This window comes from Monodelphis domestica, chromosome 3 (assembly GCF_027887165.1).
Source record: "Monodelphis domestica isolate mMonDom1 chromosome 3, mMonDom1.pri, whole genome shotgun sequence".
In the NCBI taxonomy this organism is placed as follows: Eukaryota; Metazoa; Chordata; class Mammalia; order Didelphimorphia; family Didelphidae; genus Monodelphis; species Monodelphis domestica.
Genome location: NC_077229.1, coordinates 457114669 through 457128462, shown reverse-complemented (window position 1 = coordinate 457128462; position 13794 = coordinate 457114669). Strand labels below are relative to the sequence as shown.

The 13794-nt window shown below is 36.5% G+C and overlaps 1 protein-coding gene across 5 annotated transcripts in view; it reads right to left on the bottom strand.

Moving 5' to 3' along the window:
- The window catches only part of ATG10 (autophagy related 10), a 409500-nt gene that overhangs the window by 69053 nt on the left and 326653 nt on the right, over positions 1-13794 (bottom strand). For all 5 annotated transcript variants that reach the window (XM_007487365.3, XM_007487366.3, XM_056824607.1 and 2 more), the window contains exon 5: positions 3238-3335. In XM_007487365.3, coding sequence (XP_007487427.1) covers positions 3238-3335 — 98 coding nt within the window. The remainder of the gene's footprint in view (positions 1-3237; positions 3336-13794) is intronic.

Genomic DNA, 13794 nt, shown 5'->3' with positions numbered 1-13794 from the left:
TAAAAAGTTAAGAAAAATTTGCACAATGAGAATAATATAAAGGAAAACAATGCTGGAAGACCTCCAAACTGTGAGGGATGCAAATCAAACTTGACTTCAGACAATTCACAGTGAAACACAGTTCTCTCCTGTTGACTAGGAAGTGTTACATTACAAGGCAGAATGAGGTAAGTTGTATGACCAATGTGTTATTTTATTTTCCTTATTTTCCTTAGATATACTTCCTTGTTAGGGGCAATTAGGTGGAACAGTGAATAGAGTGCTAGGCCTGAAGTCAAGAAGACTCATCTGTCTGAGTTCAAATCTGGATTCAAACCCTTGAGCAAGTTACTTAATCCAGTTTGCATCAGTTTCCCCATCTGTAAAATTAACTGGAGAATCAAATGGCCAGCCACTCCAGTATCTTTGTCAAGAAAACCCCAAATAGGCTCACAAAGTTCTGAAATGATTGAAAAAGGTTCAACAATAACTTCCTTGTTGCAAAGACCACCGATGTTAAAAAAAAAAAGCATCAATCAAACATTTACTTTTAAAATAAAGGGGCACTGTACAAATTAAAGTGCTACTGTTCTAACTTTTTTAGGCTAAAAAGCTGAGCAATTAACAAATTAGACATAAGCATAAAGAAGGAGCATTAGCCTAGCCTTTTGTTTTAATGGTCTGATAGTTTAATTGATAAAAATTATAAGTATATAGTAGCATAACTTACAGATGTTCTATTTATGAGAAACATATCTTACATATTCTAAATTCCTTTTAGTGCATAACAAAATGAAACAAATCAGAAAGTAAATTAGGAGGAGAAATTATTTGGAATCTAAAAAAAAGCTGTAACAAACTCTTTAGAGACTACTTTCTTCATTTAGTCAATGGGTCAGTTAAAAGTGTATTAAGGAAATTGAAAAAGGGAATCTAGAGGAAGAACAAATATCACAGAAAAAGCTTGTGGCATCTAATATACAATTTAAAAAAGCATTTGAGGTATTAAATAAAAAGATGGGGAAAACAAATCATTTATAATAAGATTCAAGGAAAATGTTTATGCTGTTAAGAAAATGTCAGGAATAAACAAGATTCAGAACATAGGGATATTTCTTTCCAGATAACAAAACACAGAGACCTACCAAATTATGATTGATGTTGATAAAAAAAATCACATCAAAGACAACCACCCTCTAATCAGTTTAGTAGGGTTTTATTATTTAATAAAAGTCAAATACTAATAATAAGTATGAGGTTATGATCAGTAGATTACCAGCAAATTACTAGAAAAACAATTACATCATGTCTATGGCCCCATTTCTAACTCTTCTGTTGGAAAAAAAAAGGCATCAGTGCTGGTAGTACTTCTGAAGAAACTGCAGCAATCCATAAATACTTTTCCATTTTCTTGTCATTTCAGAATGAAGCTACTTCCAGCTCACACATATCCTACCAGGTGCACTAAATTGATGTCATTATGAGCCATCAGGAAATACCCACAGAGACCTACAGCAACATTGAGAAGTTTTGTTAAACAGCTGTGTGTGTGTGTGTGTGTGTGTGTGTGTGTGTGTGTGTGCATGTGAGTGTGAGTTTTAATTGATTTGTATTATTTAAAATAGGAAGAGTTAAAGCCTGTTATCAGATGTTGTATCAGAGAGCCAACTAGAGACTCCTGGGAGATGGAGTTCAGAAGAAACCAATCACTGCAACTTCACTGGAGCACTTAAGATTATTACTAGAGGAAGCACAATTAAATCATCACACTTTATTAGCTATCATTAGAAATCACTATGCAACCTATCAAGCTTCATTATTTAAGAATCATTTAACAAGTTAGCTTCCTGCATTACCAAGAGTAAAAAAGTAACTTATTTACCAAATGTGATCTCAAATCATAAAAGGATAAAGGAAAGTTATTGAATGAATTGCCATATTTTTACACACATTAAATATACAAAAATATGACAAAAATCCAGATTACCCTGTACATATTAAATACATACATGCCATAAGGGTCCTTTCCTTCTACTATCCACAGACATCCTACCCAGTTCTTATTATTTATTTGACCCATCCATTGAAGGATCAAAGGTCTAGTAAGTCTCCTCCTTTATCATTTCCTCCAGCTCTTCTATAAATCCTAGTCATCTACCAAGGTTTCTGAGGCTTTTTCTAACATAGCTTGTGCTGTGTATGCTTGGCATAGTCACCCCTGTGATTTTCTCAGGACACAGAGTCTGATAAAATGTAGTATGCATTACAGCCATAGAAGTTATTGTCATAGTCAAATTACATGTAGTTTATGTGTAAAAGAAAGGGCTCAATTTTGAATTCTATAGATCTCTGAAATCACCACAGATTTAACGTAACAGATATATTATTACAAAAGCTGAAAAGCAGTGTAATATGAGAAAAATTACATAAGGCAAGTAAATCTTAGATTGTGCAAAGACTGCTTTTCAAATTATTGTATAGACAGATTATTACTGTCATGCTCATTTTCTATAACAATGAATATTTGGCATAGGTCTTTACAGTATTGTACAGTGCCAATGAAGAGAGTAACGGTATCACTAACATTCTCACAGATAATCCTTCATGCCACTTTTTTGTTCTTTCTTCATTTCCTCTCATGTGGTGCCAAAATAAACTTAAACTGAATTCTGACAAAGACAGACCAGCAGTGTGAAACATCTGACTTTAAGCCACAATCCAGATTCTTGATTAAAAATAAGTAGCCCATTTAAACATTTTGATTGGTAAATAATCTGCTTTATCTCTATGATCTAATTCATGACTTGGCATAACATCCTAATGACTGGTAAAGTCAATTGAAAAGGCATGCTTTGATTATGCTTAATGGAGGCTGGTAAAAAATGAGCTTTTTTATCCAAATGAAAATGATTTTGTAAGTGAGCACAATTTGCTATAATGCAAATTTCAAAGTGATACTACATAAACTGTGAAGAGTATTTAAAAAAAATTCAAACTTCATTACTGATTTTAGTACATTAGACAGTAATAACACATTTTTTGATTGACAAATCAATTTTCTCCACTTATTTTCCAAATGATTGCAATTCTATTAATCAAAGTTACACTTCAATTTCTTACAAATTTAACACATAACTAATATTTGAATCACTATAGTGTCCACATAAGAAAACCATCAATATCTTAATAAGAATGCTAAAATAACCCCTCCTCTTCTTGAAAATTAATTACAAAGAATAATAGGAAATACCATCTGACCTGTTGTGTAATGGTGCTCCATGGCTCTTGAAGAAGACGAATTTTATAGAATTGATGAACATCATCCCAGATCTCCTTTAGTGTTAAAGGTCGTCCATCTGCAAAAGTTTATGTTACTTTTTTGGGGTTAGTTCTTATATAATGCTCAGAGTATCCCTGCAAATGCTGAAAGTTAGAATAAAAATGTTTGCCTATATAAAACACAGAGATATACATATGACATGTGCTATATACATATATGACAGATACATGGATATATACATATGTGCCTATATTATACTCAAGTTGTTTTTTGGGCTAGAAATGTTTAATGTATAGGGGACTCCTGATGAGAAAGCACCTGCCACCAAGAAGAAAATGTATGAACTCTTCAACTTACAGTCTCAGTGAGTTCCATGAGGCCCTGAGAAGTAAACAATTTGCTTAGAAGCACACAACCAATATTTGTCAGAAGTGAGGTTTGAACATGTGTCACTCTGACTCTAAAGTCAATTCTTTATACAGTCTTCCAAGTTATTCCTCTCATTAATGCACATCACCTAGAAGAGAATCTGAATGAACTTTTTTTTTGGCTTTCCTTGTTCAGTTGTGTCCAACTTTCCATGATTCCATCTGGAGCTTTCTTGGCAAAGCTACTGGAGTAGTTTGCCATTTTCTTCTCCATTTCTGCATCTCAATTTCCAGATGAGAAAACTAAGGCAAACAGGGCTAAGTGACTCTGATCTCTCCTTTTTATGCCACACCAGTACTTAAGTTACCCATTTGCTTACTGAATATTAATTGGCATAACCTTCAGATATTTAGGGTGAATATTTCAGAATAAATTTCTGATTACAATTACTAAGCTGGAAGGAGATCTAACAAAACAAGACACCTATATGCAGTTGTATACATACACTGACAACTTTAAAATCTTAGGATTTCTTTTTTAAAAATTCAGTGCTCACACAAATCATGTATCCATTCAACAAATATTTATTATTTGCCTATTCTGGGCAAGGCATTGTTTCAGAAGCTATTGGGAATACAAAGATTAATAACACAGTCCTTACTGTTTAAAGGAAATTTCAAACTAACAAGGGAGATAAAACAGGTACACAAAAAGTTATAATGTGGTGAAAGTGGTAATCTATAAGTATTAAAGAGGCTCAAAGGGTGAAGAAAATATTTCAGTCTTGGAGGAATCCTAAAATCCCAAGGTTTGAAAGCATCTCAGAGGTATCTAGTCCAGTCATTACCCAGAAGGAATACCCTCAACAAGACCTTGCTGCCCATCTTCCACTTACAGACCTTTAGTTTACATTAATAGTCAAAAAGACATTTAGTTTTTTTACTTTCCTATCATACCACTTTGCAGTCTATTAAAAAGCCATGGGGGGGGCAGCTGGGTAGCTCAGTGGTTTGAGAGCCAGGCCCAGAGATGGGAGGTCCTGGGTTCAAATCTGGCCCCAGACACTTCCTAGCTGTGTGACCCTGGGCAAGTCACTTGACCCCCATTGCCTAGCCCTTACCACTCTTCTGCCTTGGAGCCAATACACAGTATTGATTCCAAGGCAGAAGGTATGGGTTAAAAAAAAAAAAAGCTATGGTCCTTTCACATGAACTATTATATAGCCATGTCCTCCCCATTCTGTACTTAATGCAAATTATTTTTTTAACCCAAATATAGGAATTTATATTTATTCCTATTAAATTCTACCTTACTAGATCTGAATTATCAGTAAAGCCTGCTGAAACCTTAGGGGATTCCAATTCAGTTATCCAGTGTGTTAGATATTCCTCACAAGTCTTTGTCATCCAGAAGCTTAATAAATACACCATACAATCTATGCCTTTATTTAAGTCATTGATAAAAGTATATACTATTATCCAACCTACAATTCTCCAAATTATTTTCAAGGATATATGAAGAAACTTGGTCAAATACCAGGCTGAAACCCAGATATTCCCTGATTTATCAACACAGTTAAAGAAAATTAGCTTAGCCTAACTTAACCTATTCTTGAGGCCATACTATCTTTAATGATCACCACTTTCTTTTCTAAGTGCACAGAATCATTAATAATATATCCTAAAATTTTGCCAGAATTTAAGTCAAATTAATTGCTTTATGGGGGGCTCTGAAATTTACAGGTTAACTCCATTTTCCATCAGTAAATTCTGCTTGTTTTCAAGTTCATGAAAAATCATGCCTCTCACGTCAAAAACCCACTGATACTTCCTCTCCCCAACTTTTGAGCTTCCTTTTATGTGTGTTCTTCCCCCTTAGATATAAACTCCTTGAGGGTAGGGGCTGTCTTGCTTTTTTTAAATTTTTATCCCAAGCATTTAGCACAATACCTGGTACTTAGTAGGTATTTAATGAATATTTACTGGACTGAATTATTGAATTCAACCCAAGGAATTTATATTTATTCCCATTAAATTCTACCTTACTAGATCTAAATTATTGTGCTTCCAACATGGTGTGATCTGGGGAAATGTCTGTTCATTGCCCTCCTGATCAAAGCTCTTCAAGTTAAGTCTACTGGATTATGTAGAGTTGAGTTTCACTAGACTACTGAGGGACTTTAGTCACTGTTAGCCTGAAAGAAAGTTCTACAGATTCAGAGGGACTAAGCTGTGGGCTTCTCTTCTTGGTCTTGGTCTCCTGACCTGGTTATTCCACTGCAGGCAAACATGCTGTAAAAATAATAACCAAAGAATTGATTATGGATATAAACTGATTAGATACTCTGCTTGCTGTGCTTACAAAGTATCTTCAGTTTATATAAGTGAAGTGGAGCCCATAAGTGAATTTCTCTTCGGAGCCAGGAGCAAGGACACTAAGGAGACTCTTGTTATACAAAAATAAACTGTTTATTGAAAATATAAGGATATAAAAGGATTTCTAACTACACCCAAATAAAACTCCCTGGTTCCATAAGGAAACACTTCTCCTGTTTCCACAGGCTACACTGATCCTTCCTGATCTGATTAACCCAAATTTTCCCTATTCTACAATAACTAACACTATTATCCTTATAAGAAGTATATAATTCTTAACTTTGTCTCCAAGTTATAAAAATAACAAAGACCAGCTGGCTGAGCCTCAGTAAGAACCAAGTTAGGACTCTGAGCCTTAGGGGACTCAAGAGTCCAAACCAAAGACCAGGCCTTTCTTTGGTCTTCTCAGAGATAAAACAATCTGTGAAATAGCAATAAACAGTCACTACTGTTTCCCAAGTTGGAAAAGAAAATCACTTAGCTCCTTCAGGTTTTTCCCTCCTTTCCTTCTATCTCAGATAGTGAGAAGAGAGAGAAAAAGAAGATGTCACCTACTCTCAGCACTCCAAGAGAGCCACTGCCACTCCCAGAGACTAACTGCCAACTACCTCAGAGCAACACGCACACCCAGAGAGAGTAACAGTCACAGAAAAACCATTATACCTCCCTCACACACTGTCAGCATTTGAAACTGACACTCTGTCTCAGATCTGTTTCAAACCCAAATTCTTTCTCAAGACAGCTTCTTCACTTCTTAATCTCTAAACTAATGTAACAAGACTTAATTTCTAACATCATCCTCATAATGCTAGACCTACAGGTTAAAAAACTGAACTGCTGCTCTGTCACTGGGCTCAGAGCCACACAGCTAAGTTTTGGAAACTTGTTTTATGTTTAGCATTCAGCTAGGCCTGTGTTGGTGAACCTATGACACAAGTGCTGGAGAAGACTGCTCCCTTCCCGCTCTCTGCATGCCTGAAGACATTTTTTCACATGGCCCTTCTGCCCAGCAGCCCAATGGGAGTGCTTCCTCCCTCCCCTGTCTGGGGTAAGGCAGGGTGCTCACATGCAGCGTGAAGGTCCAATTTGGGCATCAGACACTAAAATGTTTGCCATCACTGAGCTAGGCTCTACATTTGCTTGTTAATATTCCTCTCAGACACGAATCTATGAATTATACCTGATTTTTGTGCTCAAGGAGTTTCTAACCTGAATAAGAATTCTCATGACATATATTAGAGTGGCAAACCAGACACCACTTGAAGACCTCTAGTGGGGGAAAACCCATTTCAGAGTATCATTCTACTTCTGGATAACCCTACTTGTTAGGAAGCAACTTTTACTTGGAACTTAAATCTGTATTTCTAAAATGTTTATCCATTATTCCAAGTTTTGCTTGCTAGGGCCAAGAAGAACAAGTCTAATTCCTCTTTCAAATGACAATCCTACAAATATTTGAACATAGTTATTATGTTCATTGTAAATCTTTTTGCCAAAAAGTCATTGAAAGTGTAAGGGTTAAATTAGGGTTTTGACTAAATAAGAGTTATAAATTCAATGTTGTGGTCACTGAATTAAAAATATTATCCCTAAGCCAGAAAAAAACTGTTTGCTTTTATTTATAACAAGGAAGAGAAAGAGTTCAAATATGAAATGGAAGGAAAGCGGTAAGGAGTTGCCTAGCCTACCCTATGCCTTGATCTGATGAAATTCAGCTTTCTCCTTGGCAAAGTTCCAATCTGAGTCAGGATCCAAGGAAAAGAGTTTCTCCACAGAACTCACGCTGAAGGGAATGTCCCACCAAAGTGTCAACGAGCAAAGAGCGTCTCCTCACAGAGCCACCAAGGCAGGAATCTCTCCAAGCCAGAAGTCCTGGTGGTGTCTTCAGCCTGGGTTCACGAGTGCAGCTTCCTCCAAAGCCAAAGCAGGAATCTCCACAACCAATCTCCTCAGAAGCTAAGAAATGAATGCCTGGAACCAATATCTCTAAACACCAGGAAGGGAATGCATGCTAGACAATGTTGGTCTCTTTTTACACCCCTTTTTTTCCATGTTACTTCCTGTCATTTTCTGACTTCCTCCTTCTTCACAAAAACTAATGGCAGTCTTTCAATTTGCCTACCACTGCCCAAAGGGGGTGGGGGGGTTGAGGGGGACCAGTAGCTTTTGGAGTTGTCACTTACTCTAGTAAATGACTTGTGAACTCTCATACTTAATGATAAACAGGGATACTTTAAGTTCTTGATTTGATTAGCTAAAAATAGACAAGAGAGAGTTAATCCTATCTTCACAATCTTCCATGTGATTCTTTAGGAGAGTAGTCTCCCCAATGAATCATTTAACATAACTAGCTTATGCTTCTAAAGATCTTCTAGCTAAAGGTGCATACAATATTGAACTTTCTAAGAGGAAACTACAAGAGTTGGAAATAAGAGGAAAATGAAAGAGAGAGAGAGAGAGAGCACAAAACCAATGATTGGTAGGTGCATTGACAAAAAGCAATCCCTGTTGGCATAAGAGTTTATATTCGGAATAAATGACATGTCGAACCCCCTTCAGTTCACACAGTACATCCCAAAGTTCATTCTGGATTTTCTGATGCAGTGCAGGTTTCTTTCTAAAGAAATCTAAAAGAGCCATTAGCCCTTGACTATAGGACTGGAAAATGATAGAAATGAGGCTCAAACAAAGGTCTTTGATGTTTGACTCCAGAACTATTCCTGTTGTATGTCACACTGACTTTCATAGGGAATAAGAATAAGTAATAGTGATGTCATAGATAGAGTGTGTCTCACTTTGAAACTGAGAATGTAAACTTTTCTTCCATCTTTATTTTCAATAAATAGCAATAGAATATTTTGATACATTTTCAATAAGTATCTTCATCTTGGCATTTATCTGGTGGCAGGAGACTATTATCTTGTGATAAATAGTTTTATTCCATTGACATTTTCATGTCTGCAAAATGAACAAGATTTATTCATCCAATTAACATTTGAATGTCATGTTTAGCTACAAGTTAAAAACAAGCTGCCTTTGTGTTATATTATTTTCTGAACACGTTTATATAGTAGGTCCAAACTCTGCCCTGAAGACAAACATTGTACATCCTGAAAATGTATGTGAGGAAAGAATGTGTATGTGTATGTGTGTGAAAGATAGAAATTTTGGGGAAAATTCATGGATGAAAGCTATAAGTAAAATATATGATTAAAAAAGGATCCTAACTTCAATATGGAAAGAAATTTAATTCAAATCTATTAAACACATAATAAATGCATAATGTTGACAAAGCACTGTGACAAATGTTGAGAAAGAATTAAAAATAAACAAGACAGTCTTTGTCCTCAAGTAGTTTATAATCTATTGCTGTGAACCTTAAAATTTCTCAGACCCTACTTCATAAGGTTAGGATTGTGAACCTTAAAAAATTTTTCCCAGACCCTACTTCATAAAGTTGGGTTAAGACCATTCCCCATTGGGACCATTCTCCATTTGGGCAGTGAAGGTACTTAGATCAGGAATGTGAGACCTCTACTCCACCCCTACTTAAGTCTGCCCTAGGGGAAGATACAGTTGTAAACTCTTTGCTGAACAATGAAAAGTACTTAAACCCATACTTATAGTAAGACAAAAAGTTCTTTAAGCCATGCCTATTTTAGGACTAATACAAAAGGGTACTAAGTACCTATAAAGGTCAAGCAACTTGTGAACTTCCAAGGAACAAAGAGGTGAGAAACTTACTCAGAGCTTTCCTGGTGTAAATTACTCAAAAGATTAGTCTACTCAGGTGTGAACTAAGAATGGTCTGTCCTTTGAAAAACGTCTACTGTGATTGGTAGATGGGAGAACTTAGGGGAGGTGACATAGGAGAAAATTCCCTATATAAGGAAAGACAGTCTTTAAGGAGTCTCTTGGGAGAGGCTCTTGAGGACAATCTCTTGAAGACAGTCAGAAGAATCCCTCTCTGGAGAAGGATGGCTGGCTGAACTGGTGTCTATATTCTTGCTTGGATAGATCTTATGGTCAATGATTAAGGACTGACTGATCTCTCTCTTAAGACTCAGGTCTAGGCCATGTTGGCTTAAGGCCCTTCATACTTATTCCTTTCTTACTCTTTCTCTCTTTCTTTAATTCCTCATTGTATTATTAATTAAATTCTCTATAAAACCTAGTTGACTTGGGTATATTCATAATTGGGAATATTTCCTTGGCAACCACCTTATATTTGATTTGAAACAAGACACTGTAGTGAAAACATATTTTCTGCGGTCACAATTTACTCATCCACTCTTTTATCTACAACAATTTAATTCTTCCACTATTTTAACTGCCACAGTTTATGGCCTCAACTATTTTAATCATTACATTGCAAAATCTGATATATACTAATAATTAGCCTTCAAAATAAAATATGTATATGAAAGGTGCAAGTGAAGTGTTATGAGGGTTCTGAAAAAGAAATTATTTATAGATATTCTCTTCCAGGAAGGTTTTATGGAGGCTTATAGGATTGCAATAAGCAGAAAAAGGACTGGTGAAGAAATAGTGAGAACCTAGGATGGTTCCAGTAGTAATGGAACAGAGAAGATAGATATGAATGATATTGAAGAAGTAGAAGTAACAAGATGTTACAACTAATTGGGTGAAGGCAAAAGAGAGGAAAAAGTCAAAGATGGCATGAGAATTTGAACATGAGTGAGTGTAGTTTAAAAAGAAAAAGTAAAATTGAGGTAAAGAAGTTTTAGGTAAAATACACTAAATTTTATTTTAGACACAATGAATTTGAGAAGCCAGTTGGACATCAAAGTTGAGATGCCCACTGGAAATGCAATTCTGGAACTCAGAGGATAAGACAGAGCTAGAGACACCCATTTGGGAAACATCTACATAGATTCAACCTCAGAAGCAATGGAAATAAACAACATGACTGGAAGAAAGAGTACACTGGAGAGAATAGGATAAATCTTGGAGGTTCCTATATCAGTTACAGGAAAAAGAGATGACAACAATTAGAAAGGTAGAAGAACCAGAAGAACATACTATCACAGAAGCCAAAGTGCAGAAATATGACAGGGAAGGTTGTGAACAGTTTCAAATACTGTACAGATTGTCAATGAGGATTTAAGAAAAAGTCATGGGGAATTTAGCCATGGTTGACCTCTGAGACAGCAGTATGTTAAAGGGAATTCTTTATTCTCTTTTATGAGTTCACTTATAAAAGAGAATTCTTTATTTCTTTTGTCTATTTTGAGTCAACACTTGGTTAAACAATGACTTGAGTACCCCTAGATTGTGAAGACAGGGTTAACTCTCCTTTGTCCTCTTTTGGATTGAACCAACAAAAGCTTGAACTAGATGGAGGAGTTCACAAGTCACTTACCACAATGGGTGACAACTCCAGAAATTTGTGATTCCTATGATCAGAGTTGACACCTTCAGAGGCCTTTGATAAGAGTTCACTCCTCCAGGAAGGTAAGAACTGGTTCCCACAAACACTGCCCCTTGAGCAGTGCTAGCACCATAAAAGCCATGAATCCTTTGGCTTGAGGCAGTCTTATGGAGATAGTCTCCTGACTGGAGAGAGTGTTTGAGGGAGCTTCACTGAAGACTGCTGTTTGGATAGTGGGTTTGGATCTCAGCTTCAACTTGGACTCTGACTTCTGGACTACTTCATGGAGTAAGTGAAAGGCTGACTCCTTTCCTAGTTTCTGGAGAGACTTGCTTCCATCTTGGAGGAGGCTGTATGGTTACTCACTATTGGACTTCCTGGTTGAGAGCTAATTAATCTCTGCCTGGATTAAGATAGAATAGACAACCTCTCTAACCCCCTCACATTTCTCTTCTTTATTGTTTCTTCTCTATATATATTTATAAATAAATTTCTGACTCAAGATATGATAAATATTGGCGACCATAGGGGACAGCTGGGTAGCTCAGTGGATTGAGAGCCAGGCCTAGAGATGGAAGGTCCTAGGTTCAAATCTGGCTTCAGACACTTCCCAGCTGTGTGACCCTGGCGAAGCCACTTAACCCCATATTGCCTAGTCCTTACCACTCTGCCTTGGAACCAATATACAGTATTGATTCCAAGATGGAAGGTAAGGGTTTAAAAAAATATTGGTGACCATATAATTTCATAAAATTATTGTTCAACCATTAAATTTAACCCTTACAAGTAGCAGTAAATTAGGGGGGGAAAGCCAGCTTGTAAGATGGTTAGGAAATAAGAAAACAACTTTGTTACTCTTCTCTCCTTTGTTCTCTTTCCCCCAGTGATGAAATTTATTCCCATTGCTTATTTTGTCCCACTGCTTTATGAACTAAATATGCTGGTGAAAAGTAGGAAGAGAGCTGGATGTGATTGAATAATTAAGAGAAAGCTTTTCTTTCTTTCTTTTTTTTTTAAGAATCTGGATAAGGGAGAGCATGTCTAAAGGGAAAGGTATAGGAACCAGTAGAGAGCAAGAGATTAGATGGTATGAAAAAGAGGGAATAATTAAGGTAATATGGTTCTGAAGGGAATGGTGGATGGGAAGAAGCAGAATTAGCTCTGATCTCTTATTTTGAGACAAAACAGAAAGAGGTAAGGATGGAAGAAAATACAGAAGATTTGAGATCAAAAGGTTAGAAACTGAGGATTTTTGCATCAAATGGTCTAGAACAGTGATGGTGAACCTTTTAGAGGGGTGAGTAATGTCCTCAAGCATACTTGGAGAGGGGGAGGGGAACATCCTAGCCCCTTATCCATCTGACTTTCTAGTAATGAATTCTGGCAAACTCTGTGTTGGGGCAATGGCAAGTGTGCCCACAGAGAGGGCTGTGAATGGCCCTATGGCACAGATGCCATAGGTTTGCCACCACAGGTCTAGAACTTTTCAGTAAAGGAGGAAGTCATCAGTTGAGAATTCATGGAAGAAAGGCCTGAGAAGAATGGAAAAGATCTGGAGACTCTAAGATGAATTGGCAACACAGAGGTGCCTTTCCCATGGAGTTCTTAACTTTGGGACAATGAACTTATTCTTTTAAAATATTTTGATAACTACATTTCAACATAATGGTTTTCAATTGTACTCCTATGTATTTTATTTTTGTAAATTTTACATTTTCCTGAGCCACATCTAGACTCTATATCTACACTCTCCCCACCAACTCCCTCTGTTGAGCTCCAATCCATCTAACTCCTTCCACAGTCAGACCATTGTGGAAATTGCTCCCCAATACCCCAGGCAACTTTCATCTGAGGAGAGTGTCTAGCAAACATCTTATATATGCACTCCTAACCAAGCTCTCTTCTGTTTCCAAGGCCTACTGCACTTCTCTCTGATTCAGTTGGCATGATATCTAGAGATTAGTAAAGCATTTCATTTTATCTCTAAAAATATTATTGTCAATCTAGGAATATTCTAAATGGCTTAGATCTAACTACTGTCAGATGGCTGCATAAATTGCTAGAAGATTTCATCCAAAATGTAGTGATCAATGGAGTAGTACCAAGGGTATTCTGAGGCTCCAATAAGATATAGGAGTACTTTGCAAATCTTAAAGTACTTATATAAATGGTTATCTATTATTGTTATTATTATTAATTAGCGTAAAGTCTTGGTTATAGCATCCTGGCCTAGAATAGAGCTTTCAGGCAGTCTGATGATAACTTCATTCCCTCAGCCTTCTACCACACCCCTGGTGAGCCCAAGCAATGTTTACAAAGCAATATAGGGGAAGTGCTGGTAAATGTTTAACAATCAGGTCCTTAAGGGGAAGGGAGATACTACATATACACTTTTAAGG